Source organism: Oreochromis niloticus, linkage group LG13, assembly GCF_001858045.2.
Source record: "Oreochromis niloticus isolate F11D_XX linkage group LG13, O_niloticus_UMD_NMBU, whole genome shotgun sequence".
Taxonomy (NCBI): Eukaryota; Metazoa; Chordata; class Actinopteri; order Cichliformes; family Cichlidae; genus Oreochromis; species Oreochromis niloticus.
Genome location: NC_031978.2, coordinates 21,537,719 through 21,555,359, shown reverse-complemented (window position 1 = coordinate 21,555,359; position 17,641 = coordinate 21,537,719). Strand labels below are relative to the sequence as shown.

Sequence of the window (17,641 nt, the reverse complement as noted above, 5' to 3'; positions counted from 1 at the left end):
TTAGTAAGTTAACGTATGTCCAGAAATAGCAAATGTTCTGATGTGTCCCACCGCATTGAACGCAGCACTGCTGTGTTCAGTCCCACAGTGTCCCGTCGGAGGACAACCATCAGTCTGAACTCGGGAGGGGGAAGCGCTAGGCTGTGCAAACTCCCAGGATTTACACTCTGCCATTTTGATCAGGACCGGGCCGACGTCGGAGTTCAGACGTGTCCATCAAATAAAACAAACAACAAAGCAACAAAAAGTCATGGCCTGAATTAGTCACCGTTACTGCTGCTGCTAAGTTTGTGAGTACGTTTTCCTTTTCGCTTGCACTCAGGGAGCTGTGTTTAGTTCACGTCACGTTGTAAAAACCAAAAAAAACTGTTTTGGTGTACTTTTTTTTTGTAAGCGTCGACCCGGTGTGCTGTCGTGTCGTCGCTCTGTCGAGAGTGACTGGCGCGTGTGGTGCTCACTTAAAAGTGCGTAAAGCCAGAGCACGATAGAAGTAAACTCAGGGTGACAACTTTACTCCTTCGAGCTCGTGCGTCAAAACAAAAGGCGCGGAGCTTTATCCCAGGAGTGGGCCTCTCTGTCCGGGACGCGGGCCTGGCTCTGTTGTGGATGACAGCATGCTTGGTACTGTTTTGTGTGTCCAGTCTTGAGTTGCCATGGGGCGAAAAGAAATGTTGTTTTCCAGCAACTAGTGTTTGTGTCTGGCAGCCAACTGACCGCACACTGGGTGTGACAATGAAACAGTCTATCAAATAAGTGTGATTTAACAGGAGGCATACAGTTTATCTGCGCATGTAGATAATATTAGTAGGAAATGTGTAACCTTTTTTTTAATACAGGAAACTTTTAATAAGTATGGCTAAATGTGAGATTTTGTAACTTTTGCTGGAATGTAGCCACTTTAGCAGTGAAGGGACCAGTGCAAGAGTCATGAAGTCAGTAAAGTAGCCCAATCATAGTCAACTAACAGATAACAGCCTGTAGTAGCAATCAAAGCTGCTACAGCAGGAATGTCAAACTCATTTTACAAGTATTTTGATTACATGTAAATCTTACCATTTAATTTTGTTACAAAAGTACAATTTATAAAAATAAATGCATTTAAAGGAATTTGGACAAGTGAAATGTACTTGATACAGGGATAGACCCTGTGCACGAGAAAATGTTAACTTCCTGGCTTGAGACTGGATGTAGGGTTGTACATTTCCGGTAACTCATTTTACAATGTAAGCCACATAGAGCCCACTTTCATTTGAAGGGGAAAGAAACTGTTTAACTATACATTTAATCCCTGAGATATCTTAATGTAAGAATAAGAAGTGCAGTTTAAACAGGACATGCCAGTTTGAGGAAAAAATGCTTCTCTAGTTAATGAAAGGAATCTGTTAGCATGTCTTTGGGCTTACATTGTAAGAAATGAAGGTGTAAAATTACAGAAAAGATTATGGTTGCTTATTGCTCAGAAAGTCTTTGTTAATTCACAGTATTTTTTTTCCCTGTGGACTCACTGTGACATTTCTGTAGTAGATGGTGGAAAAAAACTGGAGCTTTTCTGTTATTTAGTGGTTTATTCATTACTTAAGAGTAATGGAGGAGGTCATTATCAGTAGGAAAAGCTGTAAAACCTATGAAAATGCAGTAAAAAAAAAAAAAAGTTCAAAATTTATGCTGTCCTTTACATTTTCCAAAGCAGTTCAGTGGGATGGATTTGAGTCTTTTCCAGGCCAATTGTGGCCTGTGGGGCTTATGTTTGTCAACCCTGTACTACAGACTGCAGCTTAAACCCCCTGTGTACTAAAACTAACATCTATATATTTTAATTTATTCTATTATTATTTTCATACTTTAAGGACAAGTTTATAATAGTTTATCCCTTCATTCCAGATGAAAGGAAAGCATAATTAAATGAGTAAACTACATCCACAAACATCCCCCCATTCATTCCTCCTCATTCTGTTCCCAGTCATGCTTGTCTGAACTGGAACAAATCTCCACAATAAATGCGGCAGGGAATCCCGGGATTAAAGTGTATAACTAACATAACACCGATTCATTCAACGTGTGAGGAGACAAAAAGAGCTACGGCACCCACACTCGCTCCTGTGCTTTGTGTTAATGGGAGCTCACTTTGCACACGATGCCACTGCTGCCACTGGAAATGGGTCATCACATTTTCAGCTCTGCACTAGTCCATGCTCTCATTGTGGTTCCAATGGTAGCAGCCTGCCCTCTCATTTTAAAGTGTGTCTTATTTTGTATATTTATATATACACGTTTTATTTCGAAGGAAAAATATTCCAGGCTGTGGTGTGAATGTACAGGAAGTGGCTAGAGAATCCAGCAGGAAAGTGTCTTCTTTAATCAGGAAGCATCTGTCTGCTGAGTTCAAGCCCTAGTGTGTGTGTGTGTGTGTGTGTGTGTGTGTGTGTGTGTGTGTGTGTGTGTGTGTGTGTGTGTGTTTTATTTTTTTTTTCCAAATTCAGCAGTTTTATTGTTGAACCACAAGACTTTCCACTCAGTCATCATTTATCAGTAATTAACCATATAAGCCATACTATTTTCAGTAGTTTCATGGCAGTTCCCCTTTGTGGATTGCATGTTCTCATGCTCCATGCTTAATTTTTCCACTATCTGCCAGCTGATCTGTTAGCGCGTGTATTCATCCTCCCATGCAGCTTTGAAAAAACCAATATCAAAATGCTCTGCACGACTGGCGCCTTTTAAAGCTTACATTTTCAGCAACTAGCGAGGCCAAATAGCTGTGGTTAAGCAGCATTAGACCTTGTTAATGTCTGTGAGGTGTGCAACTTTTTTTTTTTTGCCTACCCTTGGTTTAGCAAGCAATTTAAATAAGTACAATAATGATCAGTAATGATAAACTTGAGAAGCCGGATGGTCTTTGCTGGCTGTTTGTCATAACTGCAGGGCTGTAATTTAACTGCAAACCAACCTGTACAGGGAGCCTGACGTTGCCCTGCAGAATTACAGCTCTTAACTTTGCATTGGTTTTTAGCTGGTAGAAATCTGATGAGGTCATCTTAAGTCTCGAGACAATAATAAATCAGTGTAAAAATCCTCATAGTAGTTCCGACTTGTTTTTATATGTCTTTAAAGTACATAATTAGTTTCGTAAGGCTCTCTTAATCACCAGTCTTTTTCTTTTCGCTGCGCTTTGGCAGTAATAAATAATCAGACCAATCCAAATTCACGACCTGTAGAACTGGTGCATTTTTGAAGTGTGATAAACTGACATTAAGATAATATTTGTTGTCAGTTCACACGAATACAGCAGCCTGCTATTTCCTGTGTGCAAAGCGGCTTGTCCCAGAGGAATGTGTGGAATGTATTCTTTTGTCCTCTGTTGATTTAGCAGAGTCTCATTTCTGTATTGCCTGCTGGAGAGCCCAGGAAGAGATGGCTGGCTTGGAAATGAGTCTGAAAGACTGTCAGTAACCCCCTGTGGAGATTTCCTCCTCCTCTGTGAATCGAAGCAGATGGATTCTATAAGTTGGAGAGACGGATGAGCTCGTGGAAACGTCTGCGTAAAACCTCGCAAACATCCTCTCATTAGAAAGATGTTCTTCACTGTTTGACTGGAGAGTTGTCAGTCCACTCCTCTGAATCAGAACGCCCTCCCTTACTCACACACACACACACACCTCCCTGTTTATTTGTAGCAAGAGGAACTTTCCACTCAATGTCTCCTCCATGCAAGTCATGGCTGCGTCTTGGAGCGAGGAGGGAGCCTGTAATTGAGGCTTTCTGTCCCCCCTTTTTTTATGGGAAGATGAAGCGTCTGTATTTTGTAAGGGGGCTTCACTGAGCCGGATATTACTGAGAGCTGAACTGCCAGCACATCAAAAGGCAGATTGTGATTGAGTAGCTGGAAAATTAACTGCGAGATCGTATAAAGATTAAAACATGTTTACTCTCTAACCGCTGGCAGATTAGCCTGAACGTCATTCCTGTTTAGCAATATCGCCATACTTTTTCAATATCTCATTCATATATTAAAATACCATCCACCATAAAGATGCCATGCACACTTTGTCCCTTTTTGAGGCCTGGTGTGGAACTAGATGAGCCCCAGTGTACCTGCTTCTCTCATCTGACCTCATGGTTTTTTAACGAGGCTGGACTTTTTCTGCCATGGCTAACTTTTCTCCCACGCAATTTGGAGCACGCTGGCTTTGAAATATTTAGACAGCACAGCAGGACTAAAATACACCTTTTTACATTGCAGCAGCTTTGAACTGCCACATCTCTGAAGTCTTTTTTGCTTTATCCTCTATGCATTTAAAAAAAAATAAAAATTCTGTGCTACAGAGAGAGAGATTCTAAAAATCCTTTGAGAAACTGCGATGCAGTGTTTGGTTTGCATCGACAGCTTTCCTATTTTGACTAAGAAGAACAGATTTCTTCACCCATTTCTCAGGCTGACACTTTGTATTGGGATATTGTTAGAAGAATAAAGACTGTATCATTTCTTGTATTGCTTGCACAACTAATCTAAATGAAGGAGGTGGTGTGTGTGTGAGAGTGAGTGAGTTTATTAAAATTGCATAAACATGCATGAAATCCCTGTTATAATTACCGGTGTAAAGACGAATCTGTCAGTGCAAGAATTCCCTGCAGTCTCCTGTCACCGTTCCTTTAGTCCTCATCTTTATAGCTAAAAGATAAAACTCTGGGAAAGAGTGTACATGTGCTATGATGGAATGACTTCTGAGAGTTTTCAGTTAATAAATGTCTCTAAAAAATAAATCTGTGGTGTGAGAAATTCGACTCCCTCTTCGCCAACACTGGGCTGCAGAATGCTTGTTCAGCTGTCACGTCAGCGAACCTTAGGTAATTGTAATGGAGAAAACAGAAACAGAAATGAACTTGTTCCGGGTCAGGTGTTGATTAAGCTTTAATGGAGTACTTTAAAGACATGTTTTATTTATGTCCTCGAGGGCTCTCTCGTGTACCGATAGCAAAGGTTTCTGTTGTTCGTGCTTTGAGATGGGAGCTGACCTTAGAGATTTGATCTAAATTAGTTTCACATTTGAACTTGTGTCAATAGTGTCTCATTCTTCTCTTTCTTTTTCTTCTAACAGAGAAGAAGACTTTTGAATTTGGGGTATTTGACGGTTAATGCAACAAAGGAGGAGCTGTCATTTTGACCTGTCTGCAGACCTCTTTGGCCATGTGTTCCACAAATCACTCAAACTGGGTCACATTTGAAGATGACAGCACGCCGCTCTCGTCACCTCAGAAGCCTCTGCAGTCCCCAGGACTTATCAAAGCATCAGTGCCGCGTCCCAACGGCCTGAAGTTAGTGCTTCCTCCAATCAAAGATACTTCCTGGAGCTTCAGTAGTTCCCTGGAATCGCCTCAAAGTCACTCAAGTCTTAGCGGAAGTTCTTGTGTACCATGTAGCACACCGTTTTGCACTCCTGAAGGTGGGGTTCCTAGCAGCGCGTCCCCATTTTACTCCAAAACATGGGACAAGAAGGACTTCTCAAGGAATTTTTCCAGCCCAGCTACCACCCCTGTTTTCTCTCCTGCACCACAGGCCCTGAATCAAACATCAGATGGGCCAAGCCCTTTCCCTTCTTTCAAGGGGAATTCAGGACACTTTAACCCGTTCTGGGATGGACCTAGACTAAATACGGATGTGGGTAGCTCCTCCTCAGACTCTGAATCGGACAACAGCCTTCCACGTTTCTTTATACGGACCAAAGATGGCAGTGAGCCTCAGCGTGACCAGCTTTCCTTCTCTGTTGTTTGCAACAAACTGGAAGGCCTACATACAGAAACCGACTTGCAGACAGAGACAGACAAAGAAGGGCAGAGGCGGCTAAGTTGGAAAAGTGAGGTGTTAAGTGAAGGTACATCTCAGTTTGCGCCTCGCGGTTTGTTTCGTAGTCAGAAGAGAGACGGTTGGTCTATCATGCTCAGGATTCCTGAAAAAAAGAACCGCATGTCCTCGCGTCAGTGGGGACCGATCTATCTCCGCTTGTTGCCGGGAGGTGTGCTACAGATGTTCTATGAGAAAGGGCTTGAGAAGCCATTCAAGGAATTTCAGCTTCTCCCTCACTGCAGGCTCTCGGATCTTAAACTGGAAAGCTACAGCGAGCCCCGCAAAGTCCTCACAGTCAAGGTGGAACATTTCTCCTACACAGAAAAGAAACGCTTTCACCCAAAGTTTGAGGTTAGTCATGAAGCTGAGGTAGAGCAGCTCCTCAAGTTTGGCTCCACAGTGCACGATGAGATAGAGGACCTTATGGTCTCCATGGAGGAGGAGATCTTCAAACTGAGTGTCCCCCACCAGCAGAGGCGGCACTACGAGGAACAGGAGCTGTCGCTGCAGATCACCGATCACATCTGGATACAGCTAGATAAGTGTGGGGGAGTAATGGAGCAAACAGCCTTCACCCAGATTCACTGTCTTGCTTTTCTGAACGGACTAGGAGACTGTTTTCTTGCCCTTAATGACCTCGGGTTGCTGCACTTTGACTCCAGCTACGGCTCAGAGGAGGGCAGTGAACTCTGGATGGAGATTGCAGGCTACCATTTCCACAAATGCGTAAACGAGACAGAGTTTCAGAGGTCGCGACTGATCAAGTTTTTGCCTCCTGATGCATGCAGAGTGGAGTTGATGCGGTACAAAACAAGGGTCCTGGGTTGCACTGAAATTCCCTTCTCGATCAAAGCTACGGTAACGGTTCAAGGTGCCTACGTGGAGCTCCAGGCCTTTCTCAACATGTCAACCACATTCCTTTCTTGCATGAGGGAGTCTGACACTCACTACCCGCTGTGTGAGAACGTTGTGATCCGTGTTCCGGTGCCAGACGACTGGGTCAAAGTGACACAGACGGTGGCCTTACTGCGACAGAGGTCTTTAAAGGCCCGCATGAACAGAAATGCCTGCTTGGGCTCAGTCACCGCTGCAGATTCACAGCCTGTCATGCAGGTGTCAATCGGCACCGTCAAGTACGAGAATGTATATTCGGCAATCTTGTGGAGGATCGACAGACTGCCTGCAAAGAATATGGGTAACGCTTATGACAGGTCAAAAAGGAACCTGTTGCACTTTTCCAGCTGTATATAGTTTTAAGCTCTCTCAATTTGAATAGTTTTCTGTGATTATATGCTTCATTGGTGCAAGGTCTGAAACAAGCTGTTTCTGACCGTTTTAGCTAGCTTTCTTATGATTGGCTGCTCCTTGTAAACAGAAGGTTTGAACAGCAGCTTTAACTTAGTCCACAGCCAGGGCTCTGTGAGACAAGAGACATGAGACATGACAACAGTTAAAAGGAGTATCTGGTGCAATCTGAAGCTTTACACATACATTGACCTCATTATTTGAAAGTGTAGCCATGTTTAATCTGAGACTGCTGTAATTGATTGATTGATATACCTTTATTAGTCCCACAAGGGGAAATTTCATAAGGCTGCCGACCTATTGCACGCAATGGCGGCGCCATCGTACCCTCCGACCATACATACATTACACAAAACATCACATGGGGAAGACAGGTCAGAGAGGTATAACAATGGAAAATGCACAACATGAGGAAAGATAAGGAGAAAAAAATAACTCCCCCCAGACCGAGCTCCAACAGGGAGATCAGTTTGAGAACAGAAAAAAAAAAACACCTCTGCACATAGCACATGAAAAAACTCTTAATACACCAAAAAAACACATGACAAGCAACAGGGATGGGTAAAGGGTGAGAGACAGCCGATTTAGACAGTACATCCGGGCCTGCAGCCTATGCGCTGGTCTCCTTGATCCACTGTCAGCATCGGAAGGGAATAAGCGTCGAAGGCGTTTGGAGGGGGGATGAGTGCATGTCTGCATGTGTATATATGTCTGTGTGCGTGTGTGTGTATGTGTCCAGAGTTCAGCTGAGACAGTGTCCTTCGCCCTGCCAGGCTAAGTAAACAGTCTTCCAGCCAACCCAGGTGGCCTTGCATAAAAAGGGAAGAACAGTCAAAACACAGTCGTTATCAGGGTGTTGTTGTTCAGCTCCAGCCTTGCAGCTGGCGCTGAAAGGGTATCCGCAAAAGTGATGGTTACTTTTTACTTTAGTGCGAACAGCTCATATGAATTTCCAAGCAGTTCTACAGTCCAACATTGGTCTCTCAATCTCCCGTTGGAGAGCCGCGAGCTTCGCCATACTTGCACTCTGTGATGTTGTCATTCTTGTGCCCAAAGAGCCGATTCTGAGAACTCACAACAGTGTGCCTCCCCGAGATGACATCCAATTTACACTCAGAGATGTTATGCCGAGCGAGCCCTTCCGAGATGTAATCCAGTCTGCACTCAGAGATCTTATTCTGAGTATTCACAGCAGCCGCAAGCCTTTCTGAGATCTTATCTGTGCTGCACTCAATGAGCCCATTTTGAGAAACTCACGCCTCTTCCCATCGTTTCAATCCCAGCGGGCAGCCTTGTGGGGGTTTGAACAGCCGGTTCCGCTTCCTTAGTTCGTCGGTAAGTCAGGGCCAAGCCAGCTCCGATCAGCCCGAACCCTGTTACCATGGTTCCGAATAGGAAGATATCTGCCGAGATGGTTCCAATAGGTAGATATCTTCAGCACTCAGGCTCACCCAAGCCCAAACTTCTCGTTGAGAAAAGGGTGTCAATTTCATTCAGAGACTAGTTGATCAAATCCATAATTCTCTTTTAGGTTTTAGAGAACAGACTGTGAGAGAGTGTTCCAGGGAAAAGTAATACAAAAAAAACACGAGACTAGACAAGGACACAAGAGGCTAAGCAGGGAAGCTAAGGGAGAGGAGGAGGAGGAGAGGAGAAAAGTGCGACCGCCTTCGTCAAGAGCAAGATCAACAGTATATAACAGTACATAAGTGACAGAAATAATGAGGAGCACGATAGGTCCCCCTTAACATTTAGCCTTACACATCCTTTTCTTATTCTGTTTTTTACTCTTGCCTCCTTCTGCCTATGCACAGTATGTTTGTCGTGCTGTGATGTAAGACGACAGCTGCAAGTGACCTTTCTTTCCTGCTTTGCAGCCTTGGATCATCCCCACTCGTTTTCCTGCAAACTGGAGCTGGGATCTGATCAGGAGATCCCAAATGACTGGTACCCTTTTGTCACGATGGAATGTGAAATTGTGGGCGCGGTTGTGTCACAGACCAGGGTTAAATCCTTGGGCACCGTGAATGACATCCAGCCGCAGAAACATGTGACCAGTTGGACGCGCTATCACTGTCAGGTGAGATGCTTAAGCGGAAAAATATCTTCATCTGCGCTTAATTGTGGATAATTTCTTTCTTTTTTTTTTATTGGAACTAACTTTTTTTTCTTTTTTAGGTGGAAGTGGAAAAGAAATGGATTGAAACAGAGTCACAGAGGCAGTCTGGCTGTATGACGCAGTGATGATTAAAGACACTTAGTAGAGGAAGTTATTCCTTTGGTCTTAAATGTTTTTCAAAATTTTCTTAAAGGTGAAGGGATATTGAAAAAAAACAGGGTGAAGAGAGACTTTCTGCTTATATCTGGTGTCAGAATTTATAAAATCACGCAGCCTGGTAGCATTTCTGATGGAGGTTCTATGATTTTTATATCCTTTAACTGAGACTGAACTTGTCTAGCCCTAATAAACAATTTAACACAGTCCTTATACCTAGCACTTTACATTTAATAGATTTATAAATTGTATGAGATTTACAGCTTATACGATTACGCTTGCATCTGCAATATCTGCACTGTCCTCCAGAATGATCAAGATCAATTAACAAATGCACGCCAAACACGTTGTGTAATATAAGCAACTTAAGTAATGGCCTTTTGAGATCATTACTTTAGAGAGAGGTTAAATATCAACCGATGCTACGGGTGGTGCTACTGTGTTGTCCATCTATATTTAAAATTGGCACACTTTGAATTTTTTTATTTGTACAAAAAATATGTGGAAATGATACAAAAGTGTTGGATTGTTGTGTTTAAGGAATGGTGATGTTTGGGTAACATCACAACATATATTGGGAACTGATAATATATAAAGTGAGATTTCTTTTTGTCTCAAGCAACAAAAGTATTGTTTATCTTGAGGTGACCCTTTGACTTTATACCGAGGTTGTGTTGTGTTGGAGGACTGTAATTTTATTTAAACAAATCAATTCTGTATCTTTCTGCTCGCTGGGTTGTGAATCGGGTTTATATATGATAATAAAAAAAAGGGGGTGAAGGGCCATAGTGAACAAAAAGGTGTTTATTGATAACTTTTATGTATGAAGTACCTGGCTTAAGCTGGATATTATATACATCAAAAGTAAAAAGAAAAAGTAATTAAACCAGAATGAGTCATGGTAGTACTTCTTTCACAGCTGTTATCTCGCACTCGTTTTTTTCTCCACACTTGGTAATTTACTCAACACGGGGGCAGAGTAGTTATAAACCTGCACCTCGCTAAGATTCAAAACAGTGTGAAAATCAAATGCTTCCCATCACTGCAGACTTTTGCTGAGACGTATGATTTGTAGGGCATGATAAATTGCTGCAGGCAGCTGCATAAAGTTGCTCAGAACGCCGGTACAGACAGAGAGAAGTCAGTAAGTTTCAGTATTGTTTCACTACACTGCTGGTGTTTTATTGTGCAGTATGTTTTATAAGGGCATCTGTGTTTATGAGTCTTTCTCAACCAATGCCTCAGCATGCAAACTATTAAGTCTCTCCCTCTTTAAAAGAAAATGTGTTCTTCTTAAATCTGTAAAATGAGTTTTACTGCCATTTAGCAATATTTAAAGTCCAGTTATGATTTTTTTCTTTTCACAAATTTTGTCACTGACAATTTCTAAACTTTTAATTATAGTCTTAAAATATACACTCTCTTTGTTAGGTACATTTGTTCAACTCCTTAATGCAAATGTCTAAGCCAATCACATGGCAGCAACTCAGTGTGCTGAGGCATGTTCACACTAAGCATCAGAATGGGGAAGCAAGGTGATTTATGTGACTTTGAATGTGGTATGGTTGTTGGTGCCAGACGAGCTGCACTGAATAGTTCACAAACCGCTGATCTAGTGGGATTTTTCTAAAGCACCATCTCTGGATTTCACAAAAAATGGTCTAAAAAGAAAAAAGGAAGGCAACAGCATCTAAATGAACGACTATTTACAACCAAGGTGTGCAGAAGAATGGTGAATGGACTGGATCTTAAACTGTGCTTTTCTACTTTGCCTGCGCTTCAAAGCACTTTATATCATCCACCCATTTTATTAAGCTCGTTCACATGCTGATGAACATGTGGAGAACAACTTGGGCTTAAGTATCTCACACTGGATCAGCCACGGATCAAACTACCAAGCTCCTTGCAATTAGTGGATGACCGCAGAAGACCACACCAGGTACTACTCCTGCCAGCTAAGGACAAGAAGTTGAGAGTACAATTTGCACAGGCTCAACAGAAGATTGGAAAAACTTTGCATGATCTGAGGAGTCTGCATGGGTGCAGAGGAGGTGTTGGTGGTGTAATGGTATGTTTTTATTTCATTGGCACACTTTGGATCCCTTAGTACCAACAGGTTTTCCACTGAATAAATCCAGTCTCAAGTTTAAATTACCCCATACTTTCTTTGTCTAAGGTTTTTAAAAAAAATAAATAAATAAAAATAAAAGCTCATCAGAGAGCTAATGCAGCACTCCCTCATATCAATGTGGAAACAGGGCCTTTATTTTCTTACAGTTCAGGTGAGGGCTCTATGTGAGTCCACAGTAGCTTTGTAGTGAAGTGACAGCTAAACCGCCTGTTTACTTCCAGCAACTGCAGTATCCACAAGGGTGTCTCGTGTTGCTGCTTTTCAGCTGCATCGCTCTCATCCTCATCAGAGCTGTCAACCAACAGTGTTGAAAGAGTCCCAGCATCGCCAAAACAGACAACTTGCAAGAAGCAGGGGTCACGGCTCCCGCTGCTGCTCTGAATCTATTGAACACCAAGTTCAAACAGTGTTTTGTAAAGGGTGGAATATTTTTAACTACCGGCATTGTGCACTCCTGGGATCAGGAAAAGTGCACTGTGCCAGCTGTGTAACTTTTCTACTGAAAGTAACCAGGAAACTAGAGAAATAAGAGGGTATTAGTGCTGGACAGGGATATTTAAGGGACTGCTGACAAGTTAAGTCACCTCTCGCATTTAAACTTAGATCACTGGACTTGTGTGCTCAGATTTTGGAGTTGTTGCCATAAAACATGCTATTTGAGGTCCAGCAGCCACCAGCCCCTCAACCCAAACCTCCACTGAAATACACCTCTAATATGACAAGTGCACTTAGGAAGCCCTGAACCTTCATCTTGTTTGAAGCAAGAAACTGAAATCACATTTTTAAATCAATCACTTTCCCCTCCTGGAAAAAACCAAAAAGAAGCCTCACGTGCTAACGCACCTGTCTGCGCGCTTGATGCTGATTGCGGTCACCTGCGCGTGTGTGCCTCGTGCAAAACAATGCGACTTAATCACAGTTAATTGTCTATTATGTTTCCAAATGGGTTGAAGTCTAGTGTCAAAGTTCCCTAGTCATTTTTACACCAAGGATGCTGACCGACACAGGCCCAGTGGTAAGAAACGGAATCGTTTTAGTTAATCAGGTCAAACTAATCGCAAAACTGTGAGTTACATTAATGCGCTCAACAAACAAAAGGCAGAAAGATCAGCTCTGTTTTTGTCCAATAAGAAGCCTGCTCATAATATTGTTTGACTATGTTTTACTTGAATATATCTGCAGGAATGCACAGTAAGGTGTGCAATAGTGCGTTTGTTATGACAAATGGCAGATTTATCTAGCCTGTTTATGTCACCCGGAATGAAGAGTGGCGTTGATATGCTTAGAAAACCACCTCGGGTCTATATATTTCAGCACTGAGGCACAGAAAACGGCGTTTAAATCGCTTTTGACTTGTTATGAAAACATCCATAACTAGTTTCTGTGAATGATTTTTAACCACCGACACCTTCTGACTTGCACTTTCGTAAACAACTTCAGGCCAAGCTCTACTTGTCCATAATCGATGACGTGATTGACAGCGTGAGAGAGCTCTTCTTGGATGAAGGAGTTGAAGACCGCGTCCTGGATGATTTAAGACATGTGCGTTTAAATAACCCTGCACTATTACTACTATTTATTTTTTTTTCCTAAAAGCATAAATATAATGCACCTCTTGACTCAAGTTGTCAGTGACAGCAAAGTTAATCCATCTAGTGAGGGAGTGTGCATCATACCTGGAAGACATACTGCTGTGTCTTCTGCTGTTCAGCTCTGGGAGTCAAAAGTGATGCAGTCAAAAGCAATGGAAGGCTTAAGGAAAAACACCAACCCATCCAACTTTGTGCTCCAGCTTCCTGCCAGCTACACTCAGACTGATCAGGAGCTCACCGGTAAGCTTAAATTGCTCACCAACAAAAGAAGCACCTTCACTCTTCTTGTAATAAATACAGCTGCAAGCTTTGCGCCTTAATTACTGCAGGTAGGGGGGGATCTTAAATGAAGACAAAGTACAATAAATTTAATTTGAATGGCTTTTTGTACTAATATGTACAAAATAGCCAAAATTACTCACTTTTTTGGTAATATTTCTTTCAGCCTCAGTTGTCATCCCTGGAAATCAGAATATCCGCAGCTTCCCAGTCAAGGCAAGTGTGATTGAGATTTACATCACCTCCATAACGTTTAATAGTTATTTGCATGAGGGATGCACATGACTTGAAAGGCACTCAGAGAGGCAGTCCTCCAAGGTCTTATCTTGCACCATGAAAGAAGGCAATCATACTAGCACCAATATATCTCCACACCTTTATAACATGATTCTGCAGACACACCCTAAAATATTTTTAATTTGACAGCCTCTGAATATAGTTTTCTCATTTGGATGACATGTTTGGTGTTTCATAGTAAAGTTCTATTAATGTAATGTATCTAAATTGTAATGATTGAACTGTTATTTTTCTTAAGCTGAATTCTTTGATTTTATGTCTAAATTTGAAAACCAAATAAACCCCTTCTCATTAGTTATCACAGTTCCTCTTTTTGAGTATTAAAAATGATTTATGTGACAGCACCCGCTCCACTGACAAATTCTCAGAAAAGTCCAAGGAACTCGGTAAAGATCTCAAAAAGACAACTGTAGATTTACACAAGATGGGGAAAGTCTGAAGGTCTCCTGGAGCTGTTTCTGAACAACCTCAGATTCCAAGATCATCAGTTCAAACAATTGTACGCAGATACAAGTTACCTGGATGCATCACCAGAAGACCCAAACTGTCACAATCAGATAGGAGGAAATTGGTTAGGATGTTCATGAACAACTCAGGAACCACCAAGGCTCAAGCCTGCCATGAACTGGAAACTGCTGGAACACCAGTGTCACTGTCCACAGTGAACCCAGATTTGGATCACCAAGGACTAAGAGGGTGCCAACCAAGGAAGAAGCCCCTCCTCCAGAATTGTAACTTTCAAGCTCAGCTTATATTTGCAAATGCATGGACGTACCAAATGTCTTTGATAGAAAAAGTATATTGTCACTCATTTTTCATTTATGGCTACAAATGACATGAAGTATGTTTGGAGGAATAAAGGTGAGGCTTTCAAACCTAAGAACTCCATGTGAGCTGTCAAGCGTGGTGGTGGTGGTATCATGCTCTGGGATTGTTTTGCTGGACCCTGTGTGGGACCCTGCTATTCAGTCATCTAACCTGGAAAAAGAACATAGAAATCACTGAAAGCCCTGAATTACTACGATATTTATGCCCATGATGAGTGTTGGTAAACTTTTGACCACAACTGCAGGTGGTTTTCTAATGAGGCAAACCTCAGTATTCATTAGTTACTTCAAGAGAAAAGACTCACAGTGTATAATTATTAAATCTATATTTTGGAGGTGATTGTACAAAAGCTGGTATTTAATATACTTAGTATTGTATTTTCCTCACAACGTAATGTTTTATTTCAGAACAATTCAGAGACACTTGCTACCTTTTCCCTCCCTGCTGGATTGGCTTACCCCGTGCAGATACCAGCAGGAGTCACTCTACAAACAGCCTCTGGTATGGAATGACTTTACAGCTTAAATCAGTTTTTATTTCCAGCCTGGCCAGGCTTCTCAAAATAACATTTCACTCTTTTGTATCACCTCACTAAGGTCAACTTTACAAGGTCAATGTTCCTGTTGTGGTTACGCAGGCCCCAGTGGGTCAGCAGCCTGCAACCCAAGCCATGCAGAAAGTCACTGAATGGAGGGAGGCTTCTGCCCCCCAGCCTCCTGCAATCCCACCAAATCCTATTCCTCCCCACGAGGTAGAAACATCCTCGGTTCCAGCTCAGTCTGTCACACAGCCAAAGACCATTTTACCCTCCAGTCAGGAGGGCAGCCTTCCCCTGCAGTCTACAGAGCCAGATTTCCCACAGGAAGAAAATGAGCCAAATCCACAACCTAACCTCAGCACGACCGCCTCACCTTGCACTCAGTTATTAGACTTCCAGATCAGAAGAGAGGAGGCTCTGGCACAGATGGCTCAGAGCAGAGACATTGATGACATCCTGAAAGAAGTTATTGAGGAGGAGAGAGAAAAAGCAGAAAGGGCAAAGAAGCTAGCTCCTGTGGAGTCTGACAGCCAGTCTGAAGCGACTCTTGGGGTAATTTGGAAAGAATTCTCAGTCTAATATAGCAAATATCACTTTAAGGCATAGAAAAGATCAGGTCATTAAAGTGTGGATATGTATTGTTTAAAGAGTAGTTCTACATTTTGGGAAATGCACTCATCACTCTGTATGCTGGATATAGGCATATAGGCTTGACATAAAGACTCCAGCTGCAGCTTTATGCTGTTTTTATATAACATTTAATGGGCTGGCACAAAGTACTGCCACATTAAACCAAAAAGGGGGGAATGTGTACAAAATATCAGACTCTTAGGAGCACTTTAAGTGATTTAACAAAATGGTGAAAAGTTTATAAGATATAGCTGTTTATAAGCTGGAGAGGGTCGTAACAGTTGTAGTATTTGGGATGCTTGACCCAAGAGAGACTCAAACAAATGTTTTTCTGGTAGATCTGGTCAATATTTTGAACTTTTAAAAGACAGATTTTGGAGTGCCATTTTCCTTAATTTTAAATAACTGTTTACCTTGTATTTTAACATGTGGATTCAGGTAGCATCAAGTTTATCAGCCTCTCCCCAAAGCTTTTAAATCATCAACATAGTCTGCATTCAAATCTTAAATTCCTTAGCGGTACAAAACAGATTGCTGTGCTTTCTCTGAATTCATAACTGTGATGTTTCTTCTTGCAATTCTTGCTAAGTTGGATCTGGACTACAGCTACAGCCAGTTCTCAGACATCGTTCAGCTCGATGGTCCTGCAGGCAACTCTGACCTCGAGGAGGAAGAGGAGGTTCCCCTGGAAGAGAATGACTTTCTGGGTATAATCAATGCAGAGGCCATGAAGGCCCTGCAGGAAGGAAATGAAAGCAGTGATGGCAACAGCATCTCCACCAGCAGCGACGGTGAAGGTGCAGATGAACTCGCTAACATAGAGGAGGAGGTGAGAGAGTGAGTTTGAAATGCATTTTCATGAGTCATGGCTTATTTCTTTCCATTAAAAGAAAACTTTATTTGGAGAGCTCCAGTAGATCCGTGCATTTCTCCCTAAAATTACATTTTTCAGTTATATTTTTGCAGCTGGTTTTCCGAAGAGCATATCTTGATTGCATAACTTGACTATTTGTTTCCTACATTGCGCACTCTGATTAGGACCCTCTGAATTCAGGTGACGATGTGATTGAGCAAGACATCCCGGACCTTTTTGACACTGACAATGTCATTGTTTGCCAGTATGACAAAGTAAGAACATGCTGTCTCTCTATTAGCCATTATTGTCACCTCATCTCAAAGCCCAGTGCTGAATTTTAACTGAATATTGTACACACTACTTTTGCATTTGCAGATTCACCGCAGTAAGAACCGTTGGAAGTTTCACCTGAAGGACGGAGTGATGTGCTACGGCGGCAGGGACTACGTGTTTTCGAAAGCAGTTGGGGAAGCAGAGTGGTAATGAACCTTAGTCCCCCTGAACAGATCAGGGAAAGAGAAACTATCATTTAAAAAGGAATTTAAAATTCTTAGTTGTAGTAATGTGGCTCACAGAGCAGTTTGTGACTACTGTGCCAGATTGGTGATAATCATCAGAGCAATGCTACAAGTCACTTATATTAGCCAGTTATATAAAGCATTCCTTATAAATACTGTTTACTGAGTCAAACAGCATGGATTTATGTTGTATTGCACTTTGTGAAAATATTCTTTAAAAGCACAGTAAACCTTTTATTTGAACTCCAATGATTGTGACTCTTTGAGGATAACAAATGTGCTGTTTGATTTTCAAACATTGTAATGTCTCTTTAATTATGCTCCAAATATACTGACCTGTACTGTTGTGTTGCGTTTAATGAGCCCTCTTCTTTCTGTGAAAACCACTTCAAAGCCCGTGACACCTTTTTTATTATTATTATTTTTTTAAAGTAATTGTATTTTTTTTTTTTTTTTTTTTTTTTTTTTTTAATTGATAACAGATTATGTACAACAAGATGAGGAAACAGAATTTTGGAAGACACTGTGGGGTTTTTTGGGGTGTTTTTTT

General features: G+C 41.8%; 2 protein-coding genes across 11 annotated transcripts; both read left to right on the top strand.

Annotated features, from left to right (window-relative positions):
- Window positions 1-64: 64 nt before the first annotated feature.
- Window positions 65-10,311, top strand: ston1 (stonin 1). Of its 2 annotated transcripts, none has more exons than XM_019366669.2 (4): window positions 65-290; window positions 5,097-7,037; window positions 9,025-9,227; window positions 9,326-10,311. In XM_019366669.2, the coding sequence occupies exons 2-4, from the start codon at window positions 5,186-5,188 to the stop codon at window positions 9,389-9,391; spliced, it is 2,121 nt and encodes a 706-aa protein (XP_019222214.1). In that variant the 5' UTR covers window positions 65-290; window positions 5,097-5,185; the 3' UTR covers window positions 9,392-10,311. The 2 variants fall into 2 exon arrangements, with proteins under 2 accessions (XP_019222214.1, XP_025753119.1); XM_025897334.1 differs by having other exon boundaries at window positions 65-294.
- Window positions 10,312-10,975: 664 nt separating this feature from the next.
- Window positions 10,976-17,453, top strand: gtf2a1l (general transcription factor IIA, 1-like). Of its 9 annotated transcripts, none has more exons than XM_019366672.2 (9): window positions 10,976-11,490; window positions 12,994-13,095; window positions 13,265-13,385; window positions 13,591-13,640; window positions 14,957-15,050; window positions 15,146-15,639; window positions 16,307-16,546; window positions 16,756-16,845; window positions 16,949-17,453. In XM_019366672.2, the coding sequence occupies exons 1-9, from the start codon at window positions 11,488-11,490 to the stop codon at window positions 17,054-17,056; spliced, it is 1,302 nt and encodes a 433-aa protein (XP_019222217.1). In that variant the 5' UTR covers window positions 10,976-11,487; the 3' UTR covers window positions 17,057-17,453. The 9 variants fall into 9 exon arrangements, 7 of the variants coding, with proteins under 7 accessions (XP_019222217.1, XP_025753121.1, XP_019222215.1 ...); XR_003213433.1 differs by lacking the exon at window positions 10,976-11,490 and adding an exon at window positions 12,399-12,568 and having other exon boundaries at window positions 16,772-16,845; XR_002064313.2 differs by lacking the exon at window positions 10,976-11,490 and adding an exon at window positions 12,399-12,568 and having other exon boundaries at window positions 16,307-16,554; window positions 16,949-17,007.
- Window positions 17,454-17,641: the final 188 nt, after the last annotated feature.

What these genes read in the sequence shown, in the direction of transcription:
- ston1 (XM_019366669.2), top strand. Translation starts at nt 5,186, where the DNA reads ATGTGTTCCACAAATCACTCAAACTGGGTCACATTTGAAGATGACAGC. An exon ending in ACTGCCTGCAAAGAATATGG is followed by an intron (nt 7,038 to 9,024) that starts GTAACGCTTATG and finishes CCTGCTTTGCAG; the next exon opens with CCTTGGATCATCCCCACTCG. An exon ending in GGACGCGCTATCACTGTCAG is followed by an intron (nt 9,228 to 9,325) that starts GTGAGATGCTTA and finishes TTTCTTTTTTAG; the next exon opens with GTGGAAGTGGAAAAGAAATG.
- gtf2a1l (XM_019366670.2), top strand. Translation starts at nt 12,545, where the DNA reads ATGCTGACCGACACAGGCCCAGTG. An exon ending in TCGCTAACATAGAGGAGGAG is followed by an intron (nt 16,547 to 16,755) that starts GTGAGAGAGTGA and finishes CACTCTGATTAG; the next exon opens with GACCCTCTGAATTCAGGTGA. An exon ending in TTGTTTGCCAGTATGACAAA is followed by an intron (nt 16,846 to 16,948) that starts GTAAGAACATGC and finishes TTGCATTTGCAG; the next exon opens with ATTCACCGCAGTAAGAACCG.